This window comes from Hemicordylus capensis, chromosome 1 (assembly GCF_027244095.1).
Source record: "Hemicordylus capensis ecotype Gifberg chromosome 1, rHemCap1.1.pri, whole genome shotgun sequence".
Lineage (NCBI taxonomy): Eukaryota > Metazoa > Chordata > Lepidosauria > Squamata > Cordylidae > Hemicordylus > Hemicordylus capensis.
The window spans coordinates 139,431,556-139,458,478 of NC_069657.1; the positions used below are offsets into that span (position 1 = coordinate 139,431,556).

At 47.0% G+C, this 26,923-nt stretch overlaps 2 protein-coding genes across 6 annotated transcripts in view; one reads left to right on the forward strand and one right to left on the reverse strand.

Annotated features, from left to right (window-relative positions):
- Positions 1-7,996, forward strand: part of LOC128340181 (acyl-CoA (8-3)-desaturase-like) — a 49,477-nt gene extending 41,481 nt beyond the window's left edge. For 4 of the 5 annotated variants that reach the window (XM_053285026.1, XM_053285028.1, XM_053285027.1 and 1 more), the window contains 3 exons: positions 375-454; positions 575-700; positions 7,607-7,996. In XM_053285026.1, the coding sequence (XP_053141001.1) occupies positions 375-454; positions 575-700; positions 7,607-7,658 (258 nt within the window). In that variant the 3' untranslated portion in view covers positions 7,659-7,996. Of the gene's footprint in view, positions 1-374; positions 455-574; positions 701-4,554; positions 4,701-7,606 lie in introns of all 5 variants that reach the window. The other variant, XR_008313510.1, reaches the window with a different exon arrangement.
- The window catches only part of LOC128340182 (acyl-CoA (8-3)-desaturase-like), a 221,798-nt gene extending 196,859 nt beyond the window's left edge, over positions 1-24,939 (reverse strand). Inside the window, exons 1-2 of the mRNA XM_053285034.1 lie at positions 24,812-24,939; positions 23,161-23,266 (exon numbers count right to left, since the gene is read on the reverse strand). Coding sequence (XP_053141009.1) covers positions 23,161-23,184 — 24 coding nt within the window. The 5' untranslated portion in view covers positions 23,185-23,266; positions 24,812-24,939. The remainder of the gene's footprint in view (positions 1-23,160; positions 23,267-24,811) is intronic.
- Between the last annotated feature and the right edge of the window lie 1,984 nt (positions 24,940-26,923).

A 26,923-nucleotide genomic window follows, 5' to 3' on the forward strand; every position in this document is an offset into this window, starting at 1 on the left:
TTTAATTCTTCTTTAGTTATCCTAGACCCTTGGAAAAGGCCTGATAATTAAAGTACCAAATCCAGTTAATAACATCTGGTAGACTGTGTGTAAATAGAATACTAATAATAATAATAATAATAATAATAAACATATCAATTTCACAAATGTAGCACAGTTTATTTTTAAAAAATCCAAATACAGTAATAGTCCCAATTGGGAATGCTGTGGGGTGGGGGTGAATGAGGAAAATATAAATTAGAATGCTGCAAGAAAACTTGAAGTATAAGAATTCACCCCACTCCCCTTTCCCATTCATTTTAGCCGTATTTGCTTGGTGACACATGTAGAGATCTAAACTTGCCTTTCTCTGTTTGTTTCCCTCCCACCATCAGCTTCAGGGAACCTGCAACGTGAATCAATCTTTCTTCAACGATTATATAACAGGACACCTGAATTTTCAAATTGAGCACCAGTGAGTACAGATTTAGAGAGTGGAAAAGAATCCAAATGGTAGCATTGAACTATGGGAGCATGAGGTCCTGTGAGAAGAAAAAGAGTCTGAAATTGTTGCCTTGCCTTTTTGTCTCTCCAGCCTTTTCCCCACCATGCCTCGACACAACTTATGGAAGGTGTCTCCTTTGGTTAAATCTTTGTGTGCCAAACATGGGATTGAGTATCAGTCAAAGCCCCTGTTCACTGCTTTTGCAGACGTACTAAAGTAAGTATTAGCTAAGAGAAGGGTTTTCTACCTTTTAGGAACAAGTATTATTCTGTCTCAAAACTTCTTAAAACAAGTGTAACCCTTCTGTCCCAAAGCACCCCATGTAAGCAGCCATAAATTGTGAGCTCCAGAAGAAAATCTTACCAAAGTCGATGGGAAATAAAATACAAGCTAAGAGAATCTGCCCTGGAATAAGGCAACCCTCCCTGCCTGCACAAACCCCGAACTCTATGCTGTGGCTTCCTTCCTCCTCCTGCCCTCTGGGGTCTCACAGCCAGGTCTGCACAGCACACCCCTGGCCCTGCCTCTCCCTCCTCCTCTCCCTACGATTGGCTGGCTGGGTGCTCAGTCTCAGCTCACCTCCTCCCTCAGCCTGACTGACAGGCTCAGCTGCAAGGGCAATGTTGACACGGAGTGTCAGCCAGCATTTCCCTTGTTACTGACCCTGCCAGTCCAGCTGAGGGAGGGGCGGGCTGAGCCTGAGCTTATAGCAAGCCAGCCAGTCATGTGGAGAGGAAAAGGGAAGGATGCTGATTGATACTTCTCCCCCTCCCCTCCTGGAGAGAGAGGAAAGGGTGTGGCATGCCAGGGAAGCAGGAGGGTGCTTTACGCCTAATGAGGGTTCAAAATACCCCCATGGGGCCACATACCTCTGACTGAAAACCCCTAAGATATATCATGGTAGGAAGATGTGTTGAGAATAGGAATGTGGAACTTGGTGAGGCACAAGAGCACTATTTCCTCTAAGGCGTGTGCATGTGTGCGTGCTCACGAGTCTTTTGATGTCTGCTCAGTTGATTTTAGATCCCGCTCAGGTTGAATCAAGAAGGTCCCATTCTGAATGCATGTACCCACACACTGCCTTGATACTGCTGCTCAGAACAAAACTCATTGTACACACATATGGAAAAAATTAGAGGGAACACAGCATAAGAGTATTAAACACACTTAACAAGATTGTAATGCAATTAACCATTCATCCATTTTTGTCATGAAGAGCAAGGGGACAAAAATAGATGGCAGGACACTTTCTCTTGGATACTCATATGTGAGTAGCAAGCAATCAGATTTGAGTAACTTGAGGTAGGGGCCTCAAATGAGCTTCTATGCAAGTATATAAAGAAGCAGGAATCAACTTCTTGTTCACATCGACAGGATAAGCATTAGGGTTTCAAATGCAGTTTATTTTAGGCAGTTTTCAAACCTAGTCTCAGAACATACGATTCTTTAGGAATGTTTCTCTTGAACTGATAATTAGATACATTGATAGTGAATGGAGCAAATCCACCATCCTGATAGCATTTTGAGAAGCTAGATGCACCTTTAGTCTGATCTAGCAAGGTTGCTTCTGCTGCTTATTGCTTTTACCATTAGAAATATGCTGGAAACAGCAAATGTAAAATATCTGAGGAGAGATGCGGCACAACCCTACTAGACACGCAGCTATAGCAAAACAAAAACCAATAAAGCAGCAAATAACATCAAGCTTCAAATCACATTCTGAGTGTGGGGTGGTTCTCATGATCAGCCGATGTACGTTATGCTGCTGAAAGTAGGGAGGCAGAGGCATGCACACTCTTCCTTAAAAGCTGGTTACGGTGATCATCATCATCATCATTATTTCGATTTCTATACCGCCCTTCCAAAAATAGCTCAGAGTGGTTTACCTGAGAAATAATAAATAAATAAGATGGTGCCCTCATGTGGTGGCTCCAGAGTTTGTCTTAAGCTGTTCAATCATGGACTGAGGGAGAATATAATTTATTTATTATTTATTATTTATTAATTATTTATTATTTATTAACAGTCTGGAAAAGGAATGATGTGGTGAGGGGACTTCTGCTTAAGAAACATAACAGCCCCTTTAGATGGTGGTTGCGAGTCGGGAGGTCTAGAAGTTTCTGTCTCTAACACAGCCAGAACACAGTTGAACTGAGTGGAGGTATAAGCTTTACCATATTTCACTATAGTTAAAATATGAAAATAACCTCCTGCTAGATCTGCATTTGAGCCCATACCACATCTTGAGGGTGAATATACATGGTTTGCCTCCTACAATGCATCCTGAAGATCAATATCTACTAACATATTTTTTGTCTGTCTTTTAGCTTCAATATACTCATATTTTCTCAGATGGGGGTAGGGAAAGTCCTATTAAATTGGCTTTATAATTTAAGTTCTTCTGCGGGAAGCTAATATAGGTAGCTGTCAGCATCAATGCTAAATAATTGGTTGGGAATGGACATAAGTGTAGAAGAATCCAAAATGTTAGGGCATATATCCAAGCCAAGGTTTCAATTTCAGGAAGCCCAATTTCTAATCTTAATACAGCATTCTTAACACATCTAGGTAGACTTAAAATACTTCTCAAGAACTTTGACTGACCTCTTTCACAATTCATTCCCCTGAACCAGAATTGGATGCCATAGCCTCATGCGCACAGTACTTTGAAAACTACACTATCAACCTGCATAACCCAATCTTGGACCATGACCGCAATTCTGTATTGTCAGCATACAATATTGAGATTTCCTTTCCAGCCAGTTTTGGAACATGGTATTCTAGGGAATAAAGATTATCTAGACCCATTTCAAACTGGTTTTCGGGCGGGCTATGGGGTGGAGACTGCTTTGGTCAGCCTGATGGATGATCTCTAATTGGGAATTGACAGAGGAAGTGTGACTCTGTTGGTACTCTTGGATCTCTCGGTGGCTTTCGATACTATCGACCATAGTATCCTTCTGGAACGTCTGAGGGGGTTGGGGGTGGGAGGCACTGTTTTACAGTGGTTCCGCTCCTACCTCTCTGATAGATTCCAGATGGTGTCAATTGGAGACTGTTGCTCCTCAAAATCTGAGCTTAAGTATGGTGTCCCTCAAGGCTCTATACTTTCTCCAATGCTTTTTAACATCTATATGAAACCACTGGGAGAGATCATCAGGGGATTTGGAGCTGGGTGTTACCAGTACGCTGATGACACCCAGATCTACTTCTCCATGTCAACTTCTTCAGGAGCTGGCATATCCTCCCTAAATGCCTGCCTGGAAGCAGTAATGGGCTGGATGAGGGAGAATAAACTGAAGCCGAATCCAGATAAGACGGAGGTACTTATTGTGTGGGGTCAGAACTCTAGAGACGATTTTGATCTGCCTTTTCTAGATGGGGTCACACTTCCCCAAAAGGAATAGGTTTGCAGTCTGGGAGTACTTCTGGATTCACACCTCTCCCTGGTTTCTCAGGTTGAGGCGGTGGCCAGGGGTGCTTTCTATCAGTTCTGGCTGATACACCAGCTGTGCCCGTTTCTCAAGATCAATGACCTCAAAACAGTGATACATCTGTTGGTGACCTCCAGACTTGACTTCTGTAATGCGCTTTACGTGGGGCTGCCTTTGTACATAGTCCGGAAACTTCAGTTGGTTCAGAACAAGGCAGCCAGGTTGCTCTCTGGGTCATCTCTGAGAGACCATGCTACTCCTTTACTGATGGAGTTACACTGGCTGCACTGGCTAAATCCCTTTCCAGGCTACAATGCATTCTTGATGAAGTATTGGCATAAAGACATTTTATCAGCAACAGCAGTCTTTTATTAATAGACTATGTTCTTAATTTCTGCCATAATCACTCTCTTGACATTGATTCAAATGCCAATTTAATATCATCAAAGATTGTATACAGTTTCCCTTTTACATTTTTGGAGTATTTTTCTGCCAGATGATATAAAATAATCCTATGATCATATGATAATGATTGAACATCCTTTCTTAAAGCTTATTTGTTTGGCACCTATGATATTTCCATCCTTAATCCAATCCAATAGTTGGGTTTTTAAATGCATAGCTTCCTAATTATAGATAGAAGACTTATATGGCATAGACTTATGGACTATAGATAGAAGATTCTTCCAGAATGCTCTCTTCACTCTGTTCGGTATCTTGAAGCTGTGAGTTGGCCTCCTGCTGTTCAACACCCTCAGAGCTCCCTCTAGTGGTCAAAGATGGTGAGGCCTCAGATTTTTTACATTGTTTAGTCATCTTTAAAAGAAGGTTTCTAGCTACCCAAGGCTTGTGAAACACCATAGGAGATTAGGAAAAAGGAGAATGAGTAAATAAGTGTGTGTGTGTGTGTGTGTGTGTGTGTGTGTGTGTGTGTGTGTGTGTGTAAGAAAAAGAGCTTTCTACTGCTGAAAGTGAGAAAACTAGAGGGGTCAAAAAGCCCTCAGGGGAAGAAAAACACGAGATTACCCAAGGACTGGTTGTCTCTGGAGCAGGCAGGACAGAAAAACTGGGTGGGGTTCTCTATATAGAAGCATCTTACCTCTGAGACTGGAGGTGGCCATCAGACTAGTAGCCACTGATAGACTATGAATCTGAAGTAGGGAGGAGAGCTGGTTTTGTGGGAGCAAGCAAGAATTGTCCCCTTTGTTAAGCAAGGTGTGCCTGGTTTGCATTTGAATGGGAGGCTACATGTGCGAGCACTGCAAAATATTCCCCTTAGTGGGTGTGATGGAAGAGCATCTGTCTGCTTGCATGCAGAAGGTTCCAAGTTCCTTCCCTGGCATCTCCAGATAGGGCTGAGAGAGAACCCCGCCCACAACCCTACAGAAGCTGTCACCAGTCCATGTAGACAACACTGATGGACCAATGGTCTCACTCAGCACAAGGCAGCTTCCTATGTTCCACTTCCTCCTGTGGTCATCTACATCCACAGAACTTAAAGACACACACACCCACACCCCAGCCCAGGCAACCTGGCCTGTCTCCTCCACCAGCAGCTTGCTGTCACTTAAACTGTCACTGCAGTCGTTGCTCGTTGTGAACATTTGGGCTTCCGCCACCTAAAAGAGCAGACATCATTGTCTCAATTCACGTGGTGTGCCAGAGATTGGGTGCTCGTTGAGAGCAGCGCCCTCTCACTGCCAAAGTGACTCATCAGAGCACTTATTAAAAGGATCTGATGTGCAATGTAAAAGTGTGTTTTAATTTAAAATTATGTATGTCGTAGGACTTCTTTCTTTTTGATTTAATATAATAATTTAGTATATTATACTATACTAGTATTCTTCAGCCCGCTTAAATAATGGGCTCTAGTGGGCGGGGGTGCGAGTTTCCTCCTCCTCCCTTCTCCTCCCAGTTGCTACTTGGTTTTGGGCTGTCCCACCCGCCCGGCGGCGCAGCTTCTCCTCGGCTGGCCGCCCGCACGAATCAAGGGGGTGCGCGCCACCGTGGAGAGCCTCTGGGGGGTGCCAGAGAGACACGGAGGCGCCCGGCGGCGGCCTCTTCCCATCTGCGACGCTCAGCCCCGCCTCCCTCTCCCCGTCCGGCCGGAGATGCTACTCGAGCCCGAGGCTTGCGTTGCGGCCTGCTCTCCACCTTCTCTCACCGATGGCCATAGCGTGAAAGAGGCACACCTCCACCTCCGGGCTCCAGACCCCCGACGGTGCAGGGAGAGGGGGCGGCGGGGGAGGAGCCGCCGCCGTCATTGCCGCCACTGCCGAGGAGGAGGAGATGGAGGAGGAGGAGGAAGAGCCAGCCACGGTTACTGCCACCGCCGTGGTGGTGGAGGCGCTTGGCGTTGGCTCCTCAGACCCGGCCTGTGCGATAGGCTCCGGCCCGGCGGCAGCGGACACAGACACTGGCCTGGCGGCGGCGGCAGCAGGGCAAGGCGCCTTCATGTCGGCTGCCCCAGCCAAGCTCTCCGCTTAGCCCATCGCCGCCATAGAGACAACATGGCCGCCCGTGTCTGGGCGGCCGTATCTTTTGGGGCCGATATGGGCATGCGCTCTGCGCATGCCCAGAACGACCCAAAAAGACACGGGCAGCACGGCTGCACGCCCAAGCCTTTTATGACAGAGGACTACTAGCAGGAGTCATCCTGGAGAGAATCTATCTATGTGGTCGCTAAGAGTTGATGCTGACTTGACTTCACTTAATCAATCAGCTAGTAGGAGGAGTCAACCCACTGGATGCTCTCCTTCGCCAAGAGAGAAACCTCACAATATGATTTATATAATCTAGGGATGCTGTTAAACAGGCACAAATCAATGCAAACATATTTTTTAGAATGAACAGGCAGCAATAGATGTGGGTAAATCAGAAAGGGGAGAGAAGGTCGGGCTTGGGGTTGGGGCAGGGCAGGTGTGGGGGAAGGGGTGGGGGCAAATAGGGAAAGATATATGTAAAATACAAAATGTCAAAAGAACATTAAATTAAAGAAAGGTGGGGGAGAATGAACGGGCAGGTTGATTTCTGGTGAGCTACAGTGCCTCCAGCCGCCATTTGACTCTAACTGCAGATATTTTGTTCCAGAAAGCAAAGGCATAGTTACTCATGACATTAACTCATAAGCCAGTTCACACACATGGTGCACAGGTTATCTATTCAATGAGGTATGGGAAGGTACCGTCAGCTTATAGCTTCTCCCATTATTTGCATAACCTGTAATGAGAACGCTGCACATATGCTTAACATATGATGCTGCCTTATACTAATCAAGGGGTTCATCTACCAACTATTTCAGTCAGCTCTCAGAGATCCTTTATCTATGGAGATGAATACAAGACCTTCTATATGCACAGTAGATGCTCAACCACTGAACTATGGCTTCTCCCTCTAGAATCAAGGAAACATCCATTAACATATCACACACACATACACAAATTGGATGGTCTGAGATAGCCCCTTTTAGTCAGAACTGGAGTAGTGCCATCTGAATATTATCAAAAAAATTAAGGTGTGACATTCAAAGATAGTTGATGGGGTGAATGGTGCTCTCTCTGCTCTGAATTCACTGCTTGTACCTCCTTTAATCATTCAAAACCCATAAAATGTATGTTTTTTCTTCTCCTGTGTTGATATAGCAGTTCATTGAGCTTTCTCTCCTCCCCCACCCTCAAATTCTTTGTAGATCTTTGAAAAAGTCAGGGGAAATCTGGCTCAACGCCTATCAAAATGGATAAGAAGCAAACACTCCCAAGACTATCATCTTGAAGATGCAGCATGTAGGACCGTAGAAACTGAGATAAGAGGTTATCTTGGCCAGACCTTTGAAATATGGAAGCTGAGATACTTAGCTTCACCATGAATATGGGGATTACAGTGCCATATTTTATATTTTTTCCTTGCTGGTGTTTGGGTGAAGCAAGATTTGCTTCTGAGTAAATGTGTTTAGCACATGTAGCATTATTCACCTCTTCTTCAAACCCTTCTGAATTTAAAATGGATATTACTGTTTACACTGTTTACAATTTTGCTATAAACATAATCCAGTTCTACTTAATAAACCAGAGTACCAAGATGCCAGACTATGTATTTATGGGGAAATAATCCGATAATTTTCTTGGGGATGGTTAAATAGAACTTTAGTGATACCAAATTTCAATTATGCTATTCTGGTGGGGTTGGGGAATACCAAATACAATACAAGAGTCCATGGATATAAGAGTTCAGATTAAAAGATGACGCCATAAGGTTTGCGAGACATCCAATTGAAGACAATGTTGCACAAGTGATACACACACAGGCATTGCCTGGGCATCTACAGATATAAATGCTGGAAACTATATACATGGGAAATGAGCATACCACAGATCATAGGAAGCTGCCATACTGAATTCAACTATGGGTCATTCTATCTCACTATTCTCTCCATTAATTGGCAGTGACTCTCTAAGGTCCCAGACAAGGAGGCAATTCACACGTGCGTGCAAGAGTGGGCTAAGGGAGCCCAGCCTGGTTTTGCACACTCGTGTGAACCACCAGGACCAGACTTATCCTGTTGGCACCATGGCGGCAAACCCACCTAAGTAGCCACCCTTTAAAATGAGGTTAAGGGAGCGAGTGCTTCCTTAACCCCGTTTTTTAAAATTGTCTGGCAGCCGTGGCTGCTTGGAGCTGTGGCTGCAGACTGTGGGGAGCCCAGGGAGGGGATAGGGGAGCCCCATGATGCACTGCGCACTCACGTGGTGCATCATGGTATTTCCGCAGGCCGGGACAACACATCCCGGGCCCCAGTCCCCCTCGCTGCCTGGGTGGGTGTGCAGGGAACTGTTTGGGCGCACGGGGAGAACGTCCAGCACAGGAAGAGCAGTCATCTGCAGGGAAGGTAAGTCTAGCCCACCTTCCCTGTAGCCTGCTCTGGAGCCCTTCTCACTGCTGAAGAGGCTCAAGATGTCTTTCTTAGCGCTGCTACTTGAGAGCCTCCTTCTAACTGAAAATAGCAATAGCACTTACATTTATATACCGCTCTATAGCCGAAGCTCTCTAAGCGGTTTACAATGATTTAGCATATTGCCCCCAACATTCTGGGTACTCATTTTACCGACCTCGGAAGGATGGAAGGCTGAGTCAACCTTGAGCCCCTGGTCAGGATCGAACTTGTAACCTTCTGGTTACAGGGCGGCAGTTTTACCACTGCGCCACCAGGGGCTCAAATGCTGGCAATTAAATGAGATACATTCTGCATGCATATACAAAGCTCTGCTACTGGGCTATGCCTCTCCCACTCCCTAACTCATTCTGTAAAACAGAAATCTAGGCAACAGGAGAACCATTTCTATTGGGTTGCAGTCTCCGTCAGCTGTAAGGTCCACAAGCATGGCTAGCGATGTTTTAGATACTACTTAATGAGGCGGTTCCCACAATCAGTGGGAGCCGCCTGGGGAGGGTTGCAGATGAGCAGTCAGTCTGCTCCAGGCAGCTGCAGCGGCCACCCACACAACTGCCAGCTCCGTCATGGAGCCGGCGGAGGCTGGGGAGTTCGGGGGCCGTGTGGCCCCCAGAAGCTCCAGCATGCCCTGCACGAGCACACGGGGCATGCTGGAGAGACCCCCGAGCTGGTAGGTTGCTTTTCAGCCTCCCGTTCGGGGGTCTACTTGTGAGTTACCGCACCGTGGAGCCACACTGCAGCAACTCACGGTTGCAAAAACCGGATTTGCGGAGCACTTGCTCCACAAACCCGGTTTAAGCACTGGGCTACTTAAGCAGGTGACCCGCTTAAGAACCACCGAGCTCGCAGCCAAGCCCAGTGGTTCTCACGATGGTAGAAAATTGGGCTAGTGGAGGCTAGCCTGATTTTCTACCATTGTGGGAATAGCCTCAAGGTTTGGGCAACTGGAGTAATGGTGAATTAATATTAGCTCAATATTTAGGTTAGATCACAGCCAATCTTGACAGTAACTTGAGAGGCTCTAGTCTACAACATGTTATCCACATAGCTAGGAAAATGTGGTCACAGAAACATCTTTATTTTTCTATGTAAACCACTTTGAGAATATTTGCTGAAAAGGAAAATATTTGTAGTAGTAGAAGTAAAGAATCATCACAGACTTCAGTTATCCCCAGTTAACTGGACGAAGAAGCACCTTTCAAAGTGGTGGCTCTTTGAAACCACCGAACGGGAGAAAAACAACTGTTCCTGTTCCACCCCAGCACAGCACATCCAGTAATTGGTGGTGGTTATCTCTTTCGTGTCTCCTTTTAGCCCTTTTGGGGCAGGGAACCATCTTTTTTACTTTTCATGTTATTTGATTTTATTTGCTATGTAAACTACTTTCAGAACTTTTTGTTGAAAAGCGGTGTATACATATTTATAATAAACATAATCTTGAGGGGGGGTTTCCTTGCTTTAGGAACTTTAAAGGGGTTTTACAGATTTTTTTAGCACAAGCAGTTGTTTTTAAATCCTTGCTAATATGTGAAATAGGGTAAAATCACTTCTGTGGCACTTTCTGGTCTTAAAACAGGGAGGGGTTAGGGTCTGTCGTTCATAGATCAACCACATTCCCAACTAGTTACTTAATTTTGCTGGTGCATTTGGTCTCTTAATATTAAGACTGGGGAGAATTATTTCGATTCCCTGTGAGAGTTGCAATAAAACTGTTCTAGATATTATCAATCAATCTTTATTTTAATCAAAGATCAAATAGATACATTAAGAATAATAACAAAATAAGTGTATTACAATCAGCTGGATCATGACTAAGTCATTTGTTGGTGTATTTTCACTTCTGCTACACAAAATTTAGCTACCATACAGGTTATGGAATGGTTTGAATCTGAAAGCAATAAATTTGTATAAAACCCCTCCAGTCTGTCCGGATATCTTGACAGTAGAGGGGTGATATACCTTGTACGGGAGTCCTTATAAAAGGGGCAATAGAACAGAACATGTTGTATTGTCTCTACCTCCTCTGACCCGCATGGGCGGGTTCGCTCCACTAGTGGCACTGAGTACCTACACTGCAGGAGTACAGAAGGGAGCACAGTTATGTCTGGCCTGGAAAAAACTCCTTCCGCAGCCTAGAAAAAGTAAGTGTTGTTAAATAGTTACCAGCCAACCCTGCACATTCTGAGACATTCCACTAACTTCATTTTGATGTTCTATATCATCCACCTACTGAAGGAATACTTGTTTGGCTTGTTCATATCCTAAAGAGATAAGGAATTCTGTTGAAAGACCATAATGACACTACATTAGAGTGCCTCTGTGTGCTCTGGATAGTTGAAGTAAATTGCTGTGGAGGGTTATCAGAAGTATATAAAAACTGCTTGGCAGTTTTGCTGTGGCCTCAACTCTCCCTCATTATTTGATATTTCATCCTCTTCATCAAAGTTAACAGGTTGTCATTGTTGTTTCACTAGTTTCATCTGCAGTGCTCTGTGTAAAGGCTCTGTAGACTTCTGAACTTGAAGAAATGCTCGTATTATCTCAGAGAATTTTGAGTTTATTTTTTGCTTCTCTTTAAAGACCTTCTTAAAAGGAGATATATCTTTCACTGTTTCAGGGAGTTGTGTCTGCAGCTCAGAAGTCCTCACAACTATTTGTTTAAGATACAGAGGGGAGTTAGTTGGTAAACCCAAGGACATCTCCATAGTGACATTATCAGCCTCAGTGACTATCAATCAGTGACGTTATCAATCTCTTAAGCTAGATTCTAGGGATGCAAACCGATTTTCTCCTGCTATCAGTTAGGTTTTTAGTAAACACTTCATCTATCCTCCTCTGTTTATTAACTTTAGGGCAGGCCTGCTCAACTTCAGCCCTCCTGCAGATGTTGGCCTACAACTCCCATAATCCCTGGCTATTGGCCCCTGTGGCTGGGGCTTATGGGAGTTGTAGTCCAAAAACAGCTGGGGGGCCTAAGTTGAGCAGGCCTGCTTTAGGGGTTGTTTGATCTGACCCTTGTTTGGGACTCAGCCTCCTTCTCCACTTTTCCCCCATTACAATGACCTCAGACTTTATCTCCAACAGAACACTCCAGTGCAGCAGCCAAAACAAAGCTTTCAATCCAGACAGACAGGATGGAGTCAAATGAGCAAGATAAAAGCACTAAATACTTTAAAAATAATTTTAAAAGCCCAATGACTCCATGAGCAACAAAGCAGAGATACTCACCAATCACCATCGTGGTTCCTCTGTTCTAGATCTTAGAGATCAGTCAGCATCCCTGCTTTGAGTTTCCCACACAATGGACATATTATTTAGGAGAACTCCCCATATAATGCCTGCTCGCCAGTGCACAGTGAATTCTGCTTTTGCCCCTGCCCTTCTTATAATGGCAGGTCCTGGTCAGGGCAGGAAACCAGCTGCACAAAGAGTAGAATTTCCAGTTGAATTATTCTAGAGCATGCAGACAAGCACTGCAAGCCATGAGGATGAAGGACTAAAACAATTCCCTGCTTGTCAACTTATAAGATGTGCAGACCAGGAGAAGGCTGGATTAAAAATCTAGTCCTCAGCTTTACACATGCAGAATGATTTTGGCACAAGGGAGCATTCAATAGGCATATCTAAGATATCTTACTGGTTGCTTCATTCTCCTTTCTGACTATGCTTTCATGTAAAAAATGACATGTCTAAGGATGAAATGCATGGCACAATTTTGGCAAAACTGGATGTATTTAGGAAAAGGCTCCTGTGCTCCAAAGAACCCATGTAACATTTGGATTTTGACTCAGTGGGAGGGGGGATGCTGCAGAAATTAGACTAACCCTAAGTATGTAACAACAATGCCATTAAAAAAAAAAAAAGAGAGAGTCAGTGGGGAGATGAAGGCAGAGGCTGACATACTGCATAATGTTACTGTACTAAGACCACCTTCCAAGACCACCCCGACTCCATGCCAAATTTGGTGGATGTCTGTGATGATTCTTTTACTCAAAATTAGGGATGTGCCCAAACCACAATTCGAAGTGCAGTTTGAGCACTTTTAGGAAAATTCAGAAGGGAACTTTAAGAAAAAGGAGAGCAGGTGCTTATCTGCTCTCTGCCATCCTTTTCAGCTTCGTGCTGGGGCAGCACACATCCCAATAACTCCCCTCACGGCGTCAGCATCCATGGCACCCATGCATGCACGGATGCCATGTGCGTGCTGACAGCACTTGAGGGGTGGCTGGGATGCATGCGGGGGGCGGGGCGGTGGAAGCTAGCAAAGCAAAATACCTTGTTAGCAATAAGAACAGGCTTGAACCAAAGGTCTCATAAATGGATTCTTGATTCAAAGCATAGAAGCCACTTATGTGATTATGATGAGCATAATGTGATTACATCCTCTATAATAAAAGCCTTGAGTGTGATTCCGTGTCCCTGCCCGTGTCTTTCTCAGCCGTTCTGGGCATGCCCAGAACGTCCGAGACAGATACGGCCGCAGGGACACGGGCGGCCATGTTGGAAAGAGCGGTGGAGAAAGAATGGGCTAAGGGGAGGACAGAGTAGCAGCGTGGAGAACGGAACGGCAGATGCGGCTGCGAGGGGACCGGGAGGGCAGAGGGGGCAGCGGGGGCAACGGAAAACAGCCGCAAAGACACGGAGGGCAAAATTTAGAGAGCGGCGGGCGCAGAACGGGCTATGGAGAAGGCAGAGACGGCAGCAGGGGGATCGGGAGGGTGGAGGACAGAGCCGGCAGCGGCGGAAACAAACAAAGAAAAAAAACAGCAGCGGCGGAGAGATTAAAAAGAGGAGACGAGACCGACGAACGCAACGAGGAACACAAAATGGTGGCCATAGTGGGTCAGGACGGCCGTAGATAAGAGATAGAGAGCGGCGACGAGACCGGACCTGACCCGGCGGGCAGAAAAGCGGCAGAAACAGGGTCAGCCAGACCAGGAGAAGAGACCAGCCCTGACAAAGGAAACACCAGCCAAGAAAAAACAGCCCAAAAGAATTAAAGAAAAACGATGCCTTGAACACACACACAAAAATAACAGAGGTTTGCACTAAGCGCAAGAGGGAGTGGGGCGGGAGGGGCAAGAGGGAGTGGGGGGGCAAGTGGGAGTGGGGGGAGGGGCAAGAGGAAGTGGGGCAGGGGGAGGGGAGGGGCAAGAGGGAGTGAGAAAGGGGAGGGGGAGGGGCAAGAGGGAGTGGGCCAGGGGGAAGGGCAAGAAGGAGTGGGGCAGGGGGGAGGGGGATGAGCAAGAGGGAGTGGGGGAGGGGGAGGGGCAAGAGGGAGTGGGGCAGGGGGAGGGGGAGGGCAACAGGGAGTGGGTCAGGGGGGAGGGGCAAGAGGGAGTGGACAAGGGGAGGGGCAAGAGGGAGTGGGGGAGGTGGAAGGGCAATTGGGAGTGGGGCAGGGGAAAGGGCAATTGGGAGTGGGGCAGGGGAAAGGGGCAAGAGGGACTGGGACAGGAGGGTGAGAGGGAGGGGAGGGAGGGCAAGAGATTGGGGTGGGAGGGAGAGGAAGAGAGGCAAGAGTATGGGGCCAGAGGAGGCGGTGGGCCCAGCCAGGTGGAGGAGAGGGGAAAAACGTCACCCAACTAACGCCCATTATTTTAACGGGCTTGAAAAAACTAGTATGGTATATATGTATATATTGAATAATGCAAGCTCCATTCTCCTTCACTAGGAAATGGAAAGTAAAGTACCATACTTACCCAAATAGAAGATAACTCAATTTAAGATGAATCCCTTAAAAGATAGAAAGGAAGAGCACTCTAGATTTAAGATGACCTCCCCAATTTATATCAAATAACGGGGTGGGGGGCACTAGTCCTGGATTCAGGTTCATACAGTACTTTGACTTAAGCCAGTGGGCAGCCTGACTCTATGAGCCCACTTAAATGAAGATATTTGGTTCATCCAGCTCATATTATCTACATAGAGGCCATCTTCAGACATTCCTTGTTACTGTGGCTTCAACAGACCCACAGTTTCCCTTGATTTCCCTGGCACCGTCCAGACAATGACAAACTGCAGTCTAGAAGACTACAAAGAGGGCAAAGCTGCCTGCATGGGCTTCCTCCAACCAAGGAAGCAAAGCCACACCAGCCAATTGAATTAAAGCAGTGGGAGGAGCTTCCTCTCTTAACTCCGGTTTGGGTGAGAGTAAACCTCTTGCCCAAACCAGATTGCACTCAGCAGCATCTGGACCCTGGGTTAGGTAAGTGAACCTTACTGGCAACTGAGGGTTCAGTCAGAAGCTGGGAGTGGAAATCTGAACCACAGTTGGGACCTGGTAGCTCCAGATGGTAGCATCTCTCCAGGGTGTGAGACAGGTCTTATCCAATTCTGGGATAGATGCCAGGAATTGAACCCTGTTGTGTGAAAAGCATGCGTTCTCCCAATGAGCTAAAGCCCATCTCTCCTAAAGGAGCTGTAGGGCAACATTCAGCTCGTGATGCAACTGCAAAAGCTATATCCTAACCTTGGCAAATGAGACAGGGTCATTTGTATCAACATAAGAACGTAGGAAGTGGCATCAGACCATAGGTCTATCTAGTTCAGTTCAGTAGACTGGCAAAGGCTCTCCAAAGTTACAGGAAGGAGTCTTTCCCTGCCCTACTTAGAGATGTCAGGAAGTGAAACAGGGACCTTCTGTAGGCAATGCGGATGCTCTACCACAACCGGTGTGGTGCTGGTGGAAAAGGAAAAGGGAGATTTGCAAAGTATGCATGCTCCTAATTTCCAGTCATAAGAACACAGAAAATTTTGGCAAACACTGTGCAGGAACCACATATGAGGGTCTAGATATCTAATCTAGACCCTGCTTAAATTTTCTCTTCATTATTACAGTTTAATTCTTTAAAAAAACAAAAAATCAGTTCCACACAATGAACACATGAGGGCAACAGAAAGTTGTTCCTTGGGCTTATTTTTGGACTATGCTGGACTAGCAAAGCTTGTACTGAAAAGGGAACAATGGACTGGAATCTGAACTAAATGAAGACAAATAAATGGAAAATCTAACAACTTGCTGTGTACTACAGAGACTCTAGCAGAGAGCCAAACTCAGGCTAAGCACCTAGGGTGGGGCCTCTGAGCACGCAAGAGAAAAGTGGTTTACACCAATTATCCAGGGAGTCTTTGAAGATATAACAGCTAATGCATTGAGGGGTTGTAGATCATTCAAGAGGTGTAAGGAGGAGGAGGCTGGAAGGCCCATTTCATCTATGCCTTGTCAAAGTTGATATACGGTTCTTGGCACCTTGTCAAGAGAAGAAAAGTAATTGTCAGATGTTATTTAACTCGGGGTGGGGTGGGGTAGTAATCATACCCTGTCAAATTTAGAGGACTGGATGATTGGTGGGGACTGGGTGGCCATGATCAAAGCAGAATATTAAACTTCAATATTTGTGGGAACCCAGGGAGCCAGTGAGAATCCTGGGTGACACAGGTGGGAAACAATCAAGAGTCTGAAAAGCTGGGCCGTGGGGGGGGGGGGGGAGTGTGACTTTGGGGTATAGAAGGAAGTTACGAAAGCAGGAAGATAGCAGATCTTTTCTCTCTTCACAGATAGCTCTTCACAGACAGCAGACTTTATCTCTCACTAGCCAAGATGTTTTATCGCTCAATACCTATTTTTCTTTTTCCTCTTTTATCTCCCTCATAACACTAGTCTCAAGTATTCTATCTTCTTCACAGTATTCAAATTATATCTATACAACTTATTACATTCCTCAGGGGGTGGAGCCACCATTGGGCGAATGGGTTCAAAGAACCCAGGCCACCGCCAATCAGGGGCCACACCTCGCATCCCCAGACACATATTCCACATCTGACATCAGACTCAGGGGTGTGATTTCACTCCCAAACATGGCTGCGCGGCCCCGTTTGGGAGTGAAATCGGCCAGCATGGAGAGTGAGCAGCGCTGGCTGATTTCACTCCTGAACGGGGTCATGCAGCCCCATTTGGAGTGAAGCCCCGCCCCCTGCATCTGATGTATGATGCAGGGGCATGACTAAATGCGCCCTGCATCATATGTCAGGCACAGGGGGCAGAGCTGTGGGGGCTGCGGCGGTGGCAGAACCCGGGCCACCACTTGGCTCCCTCCACGTCTGACATTCCTATGAACTTATCTATCCACTAAATAGTTAATTATTTACTTCATTTTTTTAATTTTAAGTTTTTAAAATCCTTTTTGGGGAAACCTGAAAATACCTCAGGCTGCCAGAAGGGTATTATTTTAGGGACATATGTTAAAGGGTAAGATCCTTTAATGGGTAGATTTTATTATTCACAATATCACTTTTAATAGTAACTTTAAGTGCCACACATTTTATCCATCTTAGAATATTATAGTTTTGCTTATGCTTATATTTTGATGTATCTTTGCCATGCATTTACATTCTAATGTATCTTTTGCTGCTTATTGTCATTCTATGTGCCTCAAGTATTTGAATAAAACCTGAACTTTAAGAAGATGTAGTCAATGGTTTTTCGGGTTTGATCATACGAAAAGCCTACAGAGGCAAATAAAAGAAACGGATTTTCAAAAGTCATTTTAAAAAATCAAGATGATCACAATTTTTGGTGCACCAGCCTGAAGAATCAAAACTCATGAACTTAGGGCCAAATTAGAATCACTGGCAGCACCAACATTAAAACCCTCCAAGGCTTTTTGGAATCCTACAAGATTCAGCAGCCTTTCGGGGCAGATCATCCTAATAGGTCCACCACCCCTGGAGGGGTGGATTGTGGCTGTGAAGCCAACCTTAACCAGGTAGTGGTCCATCCATGACAATGGGGAAACCACTGGATCCTCGACCCATGGAACACCCCCCTGATCCGAACAAAAGACCAAATCGAGTGCGTAGCCAGCAACATGAGTTGGTTCAGAAACTAATTGGGATAGGCCCATAATTGTCATGGCCGCTATGAACTCCTGAGCCGCACCAGACAAGCCAGCCCCAAAGTGAATATTGAAGTCCCCCAACGCCAAAAGTCTGGGAGACTCCAACACCAACTCCTCAACCAGCTCCTTCAGCTCAGTTAGGGAGTCAGTTGGGCAGCAGGTGGACAGTACATCACTCAAGATAAGTAATATGTTTCACGGGACCCCGGTAAGGGAGATGGTATTTTTATGGACCACAGCCATTCTACCCCCCACCCACCCCTGTCTACTTCCCCTAGCCTGCTCCACAACAGAGTAAGCTGGTGGGAGAAGCTGGGCCAAAACATTCTGAGTGGGGCCTTCCTTACTCTTCCTGAGCAGGATCTAAAATTAACTGTGCAGACATCAAAAACCTGGTGAGTATGCACACATGTGCACGCCTGAGAGAGAACACTGGACACCAACATAGCAAGCTGTTGTGTGAGCTGCTTGTTCAGCTACATATATCTATAGGTTCAGGATATAATGAGGAAGAGTTGATTTTGAACTTTAAGTTACAGAGGGCATACATATTTTCATGCATTAAAAATGAACTATATCCTGTTCTTTCCCCGCCCAAAATGGGGATGCCCAGAGCAGCTGGCAATCAAAACAAAACAATATAAAATTAAAATATCAATAGCAACTAAGAAAGAAAAGGCAGCAAATTAAATAATTGTAGAACATCAGAGTAGGGATGTGCCTGGTCTGGAGCAGTCCGGACCGGCACCGAAGGGGGGCCTTTCTTTTAGGGCTGGGAGGGCTTACTTACCCCTCCCGCTGCTTTGCCCCCTCCAGTGCCCATATTTCACTGAGTAATTGGGAAGCTAGAAACCAGCCGCCCCCGCCCCCCCCCCCCCCCCGCGAGCGGATTAGGGCCAAAAGTAAACTACTGCCGCCGTCGCCCGCCCGCCCTCCCTCCCAGCAGCCCGCCCTCCCAGCCGCCCGCCCGAGTCCTCACCACATGTTGTCCGAAAAAAGAGAGGAGCTCGCGAACAGAGCTCCTCTCTCTGCAAAGGCTCGGCCCCAACTGGGGCCTTGGGCGCGCGCCGCAAAGGACACCTGGGAGTTCCGCCGGAGGCCCGGTCTACCCGCCGGCAGGGGACGAGGCCGGGTAGACCACTCTTACTGCAGAAAGCATCTTTTGGAAATAGCAACAGGTACACAGGTGCCCTGGTGCCATTATGAATAAAATTCCACATCAGCACACTGGCCACTTACTACAACTTTATCATCCCAAAGACTTGACATTTTGGATCGTATTGCAATTTCACATTTCCTTGTACATCTACCATTAGATGTACAAGGAAATTAGATCACTCCACAACCCACATAAATGAAATGGGGAGGGGATACAAGCTGATTACTGATGCAAAACCAAAACAAATTCAGGGGGCTTTGAAAAGGTTTTTTTTTAAAAAAAATTAACCCGATCCCCCTCACCAGATGCTTTTGTTGAAATCACACTGAAGAGAAATGGAACCTGCTTGAAATCTGCCTGTGGGGTGACAACTGGAGTGGGGTGAGAGCTGCAAACTTTTTCTCATCCTGAGAGGAAGGGACCTCTGAATGGCTGCTGGCACCGCGGTGCACGCACAGCAGCCGCCTGCCAACAGTGACCTTCTCAAACCTTGCTCAGTTTGCGGGGAAGGGATGCTTGAGTGCTAAACCCAGATCAACCCAGGGTGCCGGGTGGGAGAAAGAGAAATTTATGGGGGGGGGGCCGTGGCCATGAGCCTGCTCTCTTGCTCTCTGCCCAGCTGTTTCCCCCCACAGCCACCGCTGTTTTTCTCCTCACAGCCATCTCTTGCCATTCTCGCTGCTGCCACATTCAGGCAAGGAAATTGGCTCTCCTGCTTTTTCTGTGGCAAGAGTCTACTGGAAAGGGTGAAGTGTGCGCATGTGCCCTGACGTAATTATCAAGGCACATGTGTGCCTGTTGTCCAGAGCGCATGAGGTCGGCTTTCTTGCTTGCAGGGGAAACCCAATCTTCCCCACTCTGGATGTGCCCCTCCCACTTTGGTCCCAGGGGCAGCTGCAGGGGCAGGGAGTTCTGTTGGGAGTGGGATGGGGATGGGGATGGGGAAGGGATGGCAGGGGAGCTGCCTTCCCTTCTGCCTCTGGCTGCCATATCATCTCCTAGGAAATCATCATGATCCCTTCCCAGAATAACAGAAAAATAGTGCCCCTCTCCATCACCCCCAACATTACCAATAATCATGTTTGTGTAAGACTGTTTGGCCTCCTGCGAGGGCGGTGGTACAAGTGGTGTGAAGAAAAGGGTTCAAATGCCCTTTCCCTACAGAAGGCAGGTGGTCAATGCCAAAAATGCATGATTGCACTGGGCACATCCCCTTGAAGATCGTGGCCAATACCTGCTGCCCTGCTGGTGTCTTGCCCACAGTTTGGTGATGTGAGCACTACTGATCCAGCTGGGATGTGGCATCGGCAGACCAGGGAGAGGGAGGAGCTCCTCTCCCTGAAAATGAAGGTTGTTTGACCTGGGTTGGAAGATCATCAATGGGATGATTCCCGGGCTCAAGGATTAACCTCAGGTTCGTCAACCTGCAGTTTGGCGTTATGTGCAAAGGCAGCCATTGTCTTGAGGACTCAGCAGAAAGAATGGAGGACAACATCAATTCCAAGCCAAAACAACAAAGAGTGAGCCTCACATAGTGCCGAAGAAAACAGACTAATTCATTTACAAAAGAACTCCAAAATTCTTTGGTTATGCATACTGTGTTTTGAGTATGTCAACTCTCCATTAGAAGCATTTGTTGCTTCTTGATTTCTGAATGAGGAGTTCCTGGACCTTCTCCTGCTGAGGGGAGGATCAATAACAGTAGAAGGAAGTGAAGACAATGAGCAATTAAGGCAAGTAAGTTACATCACAACATATCACTCACTGCAGTTATGCCAACAGGTCACCCATTGCAGTCACGTCAACCCATCACCCACAGACCAATGTGTTTAGAGGGGGCAGGACTGAGGCATGAGGCAGGGTTTTCATGCAGTGTGTACAACCAGACTCTCTGTTCACCTCCAAGTAAGATTAGATCCTATCAAAATACGCAGGTGATTCAATAGTCAATTAATGATAATTGTGTGTGTCGCTGAGACAGAAAGATAAGTTGGAGTTGCGTTATTTACTAATATGAGCCTCTGGGCAAAGATGCACCACCTTCTCTGTGGAGAATCTTTGAGCAGTGTACCTTTTCAGCACCACAGTCTTAATTACCAAGCCATCCAGAGGCTATTTCACAAAATGCCTAAACAAATTTGTATAGAAATATGAATGTTCCTTAATCATGTCTGTCTTTATGGTTCACGTTAACATATCCTAAACATGTTCACCTCAGCTTCTGACAGCAAAATCCACATGAAAACATCATACAGCAATATCAGTTATTACACTGGAGTTGATTTTCTCCCTGTGTCACCTCTGTGAATATTAAAAATTCACAGAAGCACACTTTGTTTTCTTCTGTTTGGTGGTCGTTCTGAAGTGACTTCTTACACGGTGAGCTTCCTGCTCGTCAGCAGGGAGAGCAGGATAAGCCCACTCTCCCTGCAGAGTAGGGGCATACCAAGGTTGGAGTGGGCCCTGAGACAAGATTTTAAAATGGCCCCCCCGCTGCTATCCTCGCCTTCTCCTCGATCCGTGTCTCTGTTGCAGAAGAACATTAAGGACACGTGTAATACAGTGCAGCAGATTAACAGACAACCCAAACTGTCATCTGAATCCACTCCAAGATATATGGACCAAATGAGGGAGGGTTGTTCTCAAACCCAACAAATAATTTGCAAAATATGGGAAAGGCAACTTGTAGAAATTACATGCTGCGTTTTAAGTATGTTGGCTTTTCACAGTAGAGGTTTTCCATGGTAAAATAACATGTCTCAAAGAGCAATGCAAATTAATTCAACTTCTAAACCAGGGTTTCTCAACGTGTGGGTCCCCAGATGTTATTGGACTCCAACTCCCATAATCCCCAGCCTCAGTGGCCTTTGGTTGGGAATTATGGGAGTTGAAGTCCAATTACATCTGGGGACCCACAAGTTGAGAATCCCTGATCTAAATGATCCTGCAAGCCAGTGTTTGGATGTGGTTCTTTCAGAGTTTTTCCAATCTAGGGTTGTCACCATGTGACTCAGTTTGAAAGCCTTGACCCTTATTTCAAAACACAACCACACCACCTGAGACTTTGTACTGATATACTTTTATGATAAAACTGCCATCCTGTGTACACTGACTGGGTAGTCAAGCATCTTTCCCCCCCTCCACACATACACACACACACACACACAACATGGCACATGTGGGTTCTTGAGGACACAAACAGCAACTGAACTCACAATGAAATTATATAAAACAAGTATATTCATGCACATATGCATTAGCAGAAACATTTCAACACACAACTTAACATATGCCCACTTCCTGCATAATTCTTTATCCACTTCCTCTCTGTCTCTAAAGGATCCAATATATTTAAACAACTGAATTTCCAAGAATATAAAGATGTAAAAAAACAAGGTAATGTGGATTTTTTTGAGGGAGGATGGGGGAGACCTTGGAATTTTTGTTGTTTTTTAATGCAACTTGGGGGCTGGGTGGGAAAGAGGATCCACCTTTCAGAAAAGCAGGAGCTGCTTAGCTGCTCCCTCCGGCCTCTCTCTCCTGGCTTGCACTCTTTCCTTCATCAAAGCTGAATGGAGTGTTTGGAAGTAGGCTTGTGCCCGAAACGTTTCGGAGGCCATTATGGAGGCCTCCGAAACATTTCGGATCCGGGGGCCATTTCAGTGCTTCGGCACCGGCGAGGGTAGTCCTTTAAGGGTGTGGGAGGGTGCACTTACCCCTCCCGCCGCATATCCCCTGCCGGCGCTGCGTCACTGTTAAGCCCCTCGGGGTGGCAGCATTCCTCCCTGCCGCCCCGTTTTTGTCATCAGCCGGAAGTGGCCGGAAGAAGCAAGCACACGTGCACCCATCATGCGCGTGCACCCGCATGGCAGATGGGGGCGTGCACGCCCGCAACGGGTGCATGCGTGCTTGCTTCTTTCGGCCACTTCCGGCCGATGACAAAAATGGGGCGGCAGGGAGGAACGCTGCCGCCCCGAGGAGCTTAACAGTGATGGAGCACCGGCGGGGGATATGCAGTGGGAGGGATAAGTGCACCCTCCCCCGCCCTTAAAGGACTACCCCCACCGGTGTCGAAGAAACTTCGTGCACATCCCTATTTGGAAGTAAGGCATTTCCCCCATCTCCCCTCCTGCTCCTGCTGCTTTTGCTTTTTCAGGACATTTGCAGAGTTCAGGAGTTTTGCAAGCACAGAGAGCAGACACTGGTACAAAAAATGAAACATACACAAGACAGACCTGATCTCCACGAGGGTGCTCCATTTTCCACGCCAACACACACGAAACTCTTCCCCTTCCCTCTTTGAAGAGAAACAGTTTGCAAACTGAAGTCCAAGCTCCACAACTGGCAAAAAACCAAAAATGGGGTGGGGGCTTACTTTTTCTTGTCTTCTTTGAAATGTCTCCCACCCTCTTCCACCTCCAGGTCCAGCCTGGGCAATAGAAGGCAGACAGAACTGTCCCCCTCCGCCAACAGCAGGACAGAGCTCAGCCGTGATCCAAAGAATTATTCTCAGCTACCTCAGACTGCCGGGGAGGAGGAAGCTTGGCTGAGGGGAAATTTGTTTCTCTCCCTCCTTCCATCGCCTTGGGTTCCCAGTAGCTCGCTCTCACAGGCACACTGCTGCATGGGCAGGGAAGCAGGGAGAGATTTGGCAGGCAGGCAGCTGCCTTTGCTCTCCCTTGCAGGCATGCTGCATGGCAGAACTGAGAAGGCAAGGTCTGGCCATGGGGGGGGGGCCTCAGACGCTGTGGGCCAGGAGACAATTGTCTCCTTTGCCTCATTAACCATATGCCCCTTCCACAGAGCCCGGCTAGGTTCTACACATGGATCATGTGTAGAGCCTCAGTGAGTAAGGGTCTCCCTAACTGTTCTACCTGTCTCTACTCTATGACCCCTGATGTGACTCTACAGATATTTCCTGTGCTGTGTCAGAATCCCTTCCTTTCCTCTCAGAGAGCAGATGGAAACATCTCTTTCTCTCCCTACCTATTCATTATGTAGTTCTATATATATTAGGGTTAGATCTTTCCTATCCAAAATGTACTACACCAATAAATACTTAGTATTTAGTTCTACAAGAAGCTCCATGTGTCTTCTATAAATAGCTTCAACAACTAAACCCTGCAACTACTCTGTAACTGGAGTGGGTAGCTTCTTTACTGCTCTGCTAATGAACTGGGGGATAAAAATTACAACCCCCCAACAAAGCCAGTATATTTAAATGCAACCAACACACATTTTCAAACAGTGTGTCATACAGGGACACTTGTCAGTGGGGTTATGGCCCTCTGTAGTCCCAGTGGCAAAACTGGACTTGCTGCTATGTATTATGAAACTGCCCTCAATAATATGATGGCAACAATTTGATTATCAAAGTGGTATGCAAAGGTCTCTGAGTGAAATATTTTCATTCAAATCCAAAGAAAGTTAGTCAAGCTAGATAAGTTCCATCAAAGCCAACAAAATAAGTTAGTTATGACTAACTTAGGCTCCATTGATTTCAGTGGAATTTAATAATGAGTCATGACCACCTTTCTCTTGATTGAGGACTAGGCTTTTTGCTCCAACAGCTGCAAAAATCCACAGCAGTTTTGTAGAAAGGCATGTGGTCTACAGTATTGCTAGGTTCCTGTAACAGCCCTCTTGATGGAGTGGGAGGCTAGGCCTAGAGCTAGCCCATTTAAACCCACGTACCCTGAGCAGCTAGGCCATGGGGAGTTTTAGAATGAGGCAAACTAGACACAGACCAGCAATGATCAAACAAAAGGGTGGTTTATTTGAACAAACAAATAAGGGCCTGCATTTAAAAGGAGTGAGGGTGGAAAGAGAGGTTAACAACACTACACATCCAAACAAAAGATAGTAAAAACACTAAATTAGCCTAACCTTCCAGCTTCTTTCTTATAGCTTGCTCCAGGAGTAGAAAATCATTGTTTGCTGAGTCTCCAACTCTTTCTAGGCAGACTGACTAAATCCTGCTTTGAGTTAGACTTCCCTGGGATGCAGCAGCCACGCCTGGGGCAGGACCCAGCCAATCCCTGCAAAACTCTGCAAGGCGTGCCATACAAGGCTTTGCTTGCAACATTTGCTTAACAAACTGAAGGGAACTGCAAAATATAGAAGCCAGAGCTGCACACTCAGTGAATGCAAAGTCTCTGTTACAGTTCATTACTTATTAATTATTATTTATTTAACATATTTGTATACTGCCCAAAATGTAAGTCTCTGGGCAGTTTACAACAAACAATACAACAAATAAAAAGATGTAAGACTTAATTTAAGATTAAAACAACTATTAAAAACCATCAAACTATTAAAACAATATCTAATTAAAAGCCTGGGTGAACAAATGTGTCTTGGCTGCCTTTTTAAAAGTTGTCAGAGATGAGGAAACTCTTATTTCAGCAGAGAGCGCCTTCCAAATCCTCGGGGCAGCAATGGAGAAGGCCCATCCCTGAGTAGCCACCAGATGAGCCCATGGCAACTGCAGACCAACCTCTCCTGAGGTACCCTGGGCCCAAGCCCCTAAGGGCTTTATAGGTAATAACCAGCACTTCGTATTTAGTTGGGAAACATATCAGCAGCCAATGCAATTCTTTCAAAATAGGTGTTATATGGTCCCTTCGAGTTGACCCAGAGGCCAATCTGGCTGCTGCATTCTGTACCAATTGTAGCTTCCAAACTATGTACAAAGGACAAGGCAGCCCCAGTAGGGATATGCACGAACCGGCATTCGGACAGTTCAGCGGCAGGGGACGGGGGAGGTTACCTTTAAGGAGCAGGGAGGATGCCATTTAGGGATGTGCACGGTCCGGAGCAGTCCGGACCGGCACCGAAGGGGGGCCTTCCATTTAGGGCGGGGAGGGCTTGCTTACCCCTCCCGCCTCTTTGCCCCCGCCAGAGGCCGTATTTAACAGAGTAACGGGGCGCTGGAAACCAGCCGCCCCCGCTGCCCCCCCCACCCCAAGCGGATTAGAGGAACTACCACTGCCGCCCCTATCGCCCGCCCGCCAGCCCTCCCTCCCAGCTGCCTGCCCGAGTCCTCACCCGATGGCTGCTTTAACCAAAGAGAGGAGCTCACGAACAGAGCTCCTCTCGCTTTGAAATCCTGCAGGCGAGTGAAGGAGGCAGGCTTTGCGCGCGCGCATGCGCGCACCACAAAGCATGCCGATCGCCAGAGGCCCGGTCTACCCGCCGGGAAAAGGCCGGGTAGACCAGGCCTCCGGCGATCGGCGTGCTTTGCGGTGCGCGCATGCTTGCGCGCAAAGCCTGTCTCCTTCACTCGCCTGCAGGATTTCAAAGCGAGAGGAGCTCTGTTCATGAGCTCCTCACTTTGGTTAAAGCAGCCATTGGGTGAGGACTCGGGCGGGCGGGGGGGCAGCTGGGAGGGAGGGCGGGCGGGCGACAGCGGCGGCAGTGGTAGTTCCTCTAATCCGCTCGGGGCGGCGGGGGCGGCGGGGGCGGCTGGTTTCCAGCACCCCCGTTACTCTGTTAAATACGGCCTCTGGCGGGGGCAAAGAGGCGGGAGGGGAAGCAAGCCCTCCCGCCCTTAAAGAAATACCCCCCACCCGGACCCGGACCAGCCCGGTCCCGAACTGGTCCGGCAGTTCGGCCATTCTTTAGAATGGCCTCCGGACCAGTTCGGACACACCCCTAATGCCATTCCCACCCCTCATGCCCTGCTGTGTGTTTCCCCCACCAGCACTGTTACCAAAACTGCTGGCACGGGACTGCTCAGTACCTCCTTACAGCCCCGGTCAGCATTGTACCGGAAGTGGCCAGTGTGTTGGCAGAATAGTTAGCAGTTACCACACTGTTGCCACACTGTTGTGACCCAGCTCAGGCTAGCTCCAAATGGAGGCCAGCCCCAGTTCAAAGCTAGTACCTGAAATGACCTCCCCTTCTTCCAAGTAAACCATGGAAAAAGGAGGTCCCAAGCAACCAAGTGAACACTTTGCCTCAGGAGTTAAGTTTGGCCATTGCATAGCATCACCTCTG